Consider the following 4,403-nt stretch of genomic DNA (forward strand, 5'->3'; position numbering starts at 1 on the left):
TGTAATTTTATTTGGCAATCACACTTGTTAAATTGTTATTATTATTATTCTTGTTGTTGTTTTATGGTTTTTATTCGTTCTATTATTAATATTGTTTTTTTTTTATTGTTAATTTTGATTTATTTTATTTATATTGTATTGTATCTACTTTTATTAAGGGTTACACTTGGACGATACGATGTAAGCATTCGGAGTTACTTTCAGCCTCACTCGGCCCTAGACGTTGTAAAAACCTCTCTTATTTTTTCTCGAGTCGGGAGACTCTTTGGCCACGCTCTCCTTTATGAGTATGAGTTGTTGCCGTCCTTCTCTTCCCAGACCCTGACTATAGTTTTCTATGGTCGGGATACACTGGGTATGATGATGATGACGACGACGACTTGTTAATTGTGAAAATAAAATGAGAATTTTAAAAAAATCTAAAAAATTTTAATTTTCAAAATATACGTCTTTGTATCTGAGCCTAGGGTCAAGGATTATTCGTTGTTCAACGAACAAAAGAAAAACATTTACCACAACGTCGTTCGTCGTTAGTAACATCAAGCAAAAGGGAGACAACGTCATACTATTTGAAAGGACACAAAAACAAAACTAAGTTTGTTTGTTGTTCATAAGAGGCTCAGCGAAATAACTTCATATATTTTTTTCTCCTATAACAGCTATGAGCCTATTGTTTTCTTTTTGTTAGCAATTAGTAACAGCGAAAAAAACTTTTAACTTCTTTTTTAACCAGTTTTTTTATTTGTTGTCAATAACAGCGATTAAATACTTGATTTTACATTTAACATGGAGACATATATTTGAAAATTAAAATTACCCAAAAACTTATTCTATAATTTTCGTAAAAAAAAACTTATTTTTTTCAGATTTTGTTAACTTGTCTGGTTAACAAACGCAACTAAGTTCTCAAGTGGAGTACTAAATTAAATAAATGCATGCACTAACTCTAATAAAATATTGTGTGATTTTCTTATAAAATATCCCTTTTCCTTTAATAATTTTCATTAGAGCTTATACACTTCTTTTCCGCTGTTGTTTATACCTTAATTAATATTTCCTCGGAACCAATTTAGTTGTCTCATTTTCTTATTTGGTAAAGTCTTTTTAGTTGTTCCATTTTTATTTTTATCAATCTTATTTTACCTAAATATCTTTAGTTCACACAAGTAATTACGAATATACCCCTATATACCTTACTTACCCAACTAACCTTCACTAAATTGGTTATATCTAAATTGGTTCGGAGGGAGTATTTACTTTAGTTATATCTTTATTGACCAAATGAACCTCATTTAAGGGTGTGGAACGGCTCCTTCATGACATATTCACCTTTGGCTCGGTTAATTTTAATTTTTTGTAGGATTTTCAACTAAATTAGATGTACGGTTAGTAGCTAATTGAGGCCTTGTCTTTACGATTTAATTGATTTTCATAATATCATTTGCCGAATTCCATGCAAAACTTTTATTGTGAATATGTGATCATTTAGTTCACTTTTATTAAGATAATAAATATTAGGATTGTTATTTTTGAATTCAAGTGAAGAGTTTTCAATGAATAATTAATTTTTTAAAATTAAAATAAAGTTAAATAAGAAGTTTTTTGAAGGGCACATGTGTAGCACATGTCCCACCAACTAATAATACATAATTTTTTTTTTTATAAAAGTTAGAGTTTTTGCACTATGGTTAAATTATTTTGTTTATATACCATTTTTAAAAAAAAGGCTTTCAGCACTCATTTCTACTTGGAGTAGTGGTTTTATACTCAAATCGCTACTTGGAGTAGTAGTAGTTTTATGTGAATAAAATTCCAACTTCAAGTAGTTGTTTCCAACAGGAAAAATATAAATTTAAAAATTTTAGTATCATCCTATGTGGATCAGTAGGTTGAGAAATAATTTTCCTTATGGTATAAGGTTAGAATTTTTTATGAGATCAATTTTTGATAAATATTCTAAAAAAATTAATGAATCTCAAAATTTTTACTATTTTTTTTATTTTCATACTATCTATTTTACAATTTTAACCTTATTTAAATCTTTAATATCTTTAGTTTCAAATAAATCAAATTTCACACAAAAAATATGTCACCTTCAACTTTTTAACTCTTCATTTACCTTTATATGTGGGGATAAACTTGTACCCTTGAATAACTCATATTCACAAACCAAAATAAGCTTACAAAAGCCCTTAACACATCAAAACACTTCCCACATAAGTCCACACAAAGTCACATATGAAGTAATTACTCAATCAAAAGGCCCATTCACAGAAAGCACAACACTTACCTTCTCTTGAACTCAAAATAAACCCTAAAATCACTATTCTGTATGAATACTCACTCCGTCTTACTGAATTTGCATTATTTTTTATTTTGGTTCATCTCATTTAATTTGCATCATTTATATTTTTGGACAATAGTCCACCACTTTCCTTTAATCGCATCCACACATTTTAACTCTCTATTAATTTCATCTACGCAATTTATTCTCTCTCTTCATTTATTGCTAATTTCTTAAAATTTGCCCACTTTCTCTTTAATACAAATCTAATGGGGCAGATGAGTATATTTTTTGCTCATCAAAAAATATTTATTATTTTTTCTTTACTTATTTTTCATTTTATTTACTTAAGCTTCTGAGGCATGTTCCATAGATGGAAGATTCGGTGAAGAGGTTGAGCAATATATATCATGGACAAGTCAAAGTCAGAGTCTGCAATTCAGTATCACGCACAAGTCAGAGACCGGAGGATCAGAGAAGGATACCGGGCAAATCATACTTGTACCTTCTCCAAGGAGTGGGCAAGGAAAAATTTGCACATTCAAATATCCCGCAAAATATAGATTCCTACAGAGAGAAGGGTAGTGACACACAACACGCTTGAAAAAAAACTTGCAATTCACATCACACGTTAAAACGGCTTATACTCGTAACCCTATCCTCTCCCTATATATAAATTCAACGAAGTCTTGTACCAAAATAGAAACATCTTTTCTACAATTAAAAATATGTGTATCTCAAAGTCATTCCCATATTTAATTTAATTTTTTTTTATTATAAATATGATTTTTAAGTTTGATATTCCATAAAATCAATTTTAAAAATTACTAAATATGGATTGAACTTTAATAAACACACTAAACATCTTTAAACCTAAAAAACTAAGAAAATATTCAACCATAAGTTCACAATACCAAAAGTAAAAGATCAAATAAAATTTCTATCTTTGTTTATAACTTCATTTTATGCTAATTAGTATTATTATTTTATACACCATTAACTTCTTAATGAAATTTATGATCATTAAAAAAAGAAAAAAAAAAGATAATTTCAATCTATGCATAATAAATCTATGTCAATGGTGACATATTTATGCTAAGTTAATGGGTTTAATTTAGATAAATGATATGGGGAACCTAGCATTATATTGTTGTCCCCATATACATGTAATGAAGTTTTTCATTCAAGACGAAGTAGACGTCTAAGTTCTTTGGTAGCAAATCCATCTATAGGCATCATCCTATTTGAAAAAGATGGTAATGGTAGAGATGTTGGTGAAGGCGAAATAACAAAAGTTGTTCCAGCATATTGTGAATTTGAATTATCTTTTTTGAAATGCCCTTTGTGATTCTTGGTTGATGCTTTCATATCTCTTGTGCCAATATATTGTCTCTTATTTACTATTGATGTCCTATAATAATATTTTTCCTTCTTATTCTTTGAACCTATTCTTGACCTTGATTTTGATCTTAACCTTGAGTCTGACCCAAATCCTGATCCAGGGTTGGTGGTGTGGTGACTGAATAGTATTTTTGACTTTGGGTTAACTAGACAGTTTTGGGTGCATAATACCTCTGTTCCCATATTATGTTTTTATGTTTATTGAAATGATGTACATAGAATTGCATACAAGAGTAAAATTCTCGAGAAAAGAAGCATCAACTTTCTAGCTGAGATGATCGAGACACACCTATAAAATTGATTTTTTGATGAAACATATAAATGTTTTGATTGATCCTTAATATTCTCCCGCCCTCTTTGTTTGGAGCTCTTTCTCCCTCTTCTTAAGAAAGAGAGAGAAAGATGTGGAGAGGAAAAAATATGTTTCTTTGTTTTATTTTTGATTGTTTTATATTTTCTTTTAAGTGTTAGGCTAATATTTTTATCTGATTTATTAAGCGTAAGATTGGGAAGACTAATTAATTTTAGAATATATATGACAAGTAATCTTGTGGCTTTAATTCCATCCTAGTTGTAGTTTGAAAATATGGACATATTTTGATCATAAAAATTAGGAGATTAAGACTAATTACACATGCTAAATAAAAAATTTGCTTTTGTTAGAATAAGTTATAAACGTGGTTATATTGGGACAACACTATATTGCTTTCTTGGAATT

General features: G+C 29.0%; 1 protein-coding gene across 1 annotated transcript; it reads right to left on the bottom strand.

Annotated features, from left to right (window-relative positions):
• Window positions 1-3,338: 3,338 nt before the first annotated feature.
• Window positions 3,339-4,144, bottom strand: LOC130817135 (uncharacterized). The gene has a single exon (XM_057682894.1). It carries the CDS (start codon window positions 3,866-3,868, stop codon window positions 3,464-3,466), a length of 405 nt encoding a protein of 134 aa, XP_057538877.1. The 5' UTR covers window positions 3,869-4,144; the 3' UTR covers window positions 3,339-3,463.
• Between the last annotated feature and the right edge of the window lie 259 nt (window positions 4,145-4,403).

The sequence above is a fragment of the Amaranthus tricolor genome, chromosome 1 (assembly GCF_026212465.1).
Source record: "Amaranthus tricolor cultivar Red isolate AtriRed21 chromosome 1, ASM2621246v1, whole genome shotgun sequence".
In the NCBI taxonomy this organism is placed as follows: domain Eukaryota; kingdom Viridiplantae; phylum Streptophyta; class Magnoliopsida; order Caryophyllales; family Amaranthaceae; genus Amaranthus; species Amaranthus tricolor.

What these genes read in the sequence shown, in the direction of transcription:
- LOC130817135 (XM_057682894.1), bottom strand. Translation starts at nt 3,868, where the DNA reads ATGGGAACAGAGGTATTATGCACCCAAAACTGTCTAGTTAACCCAAAG.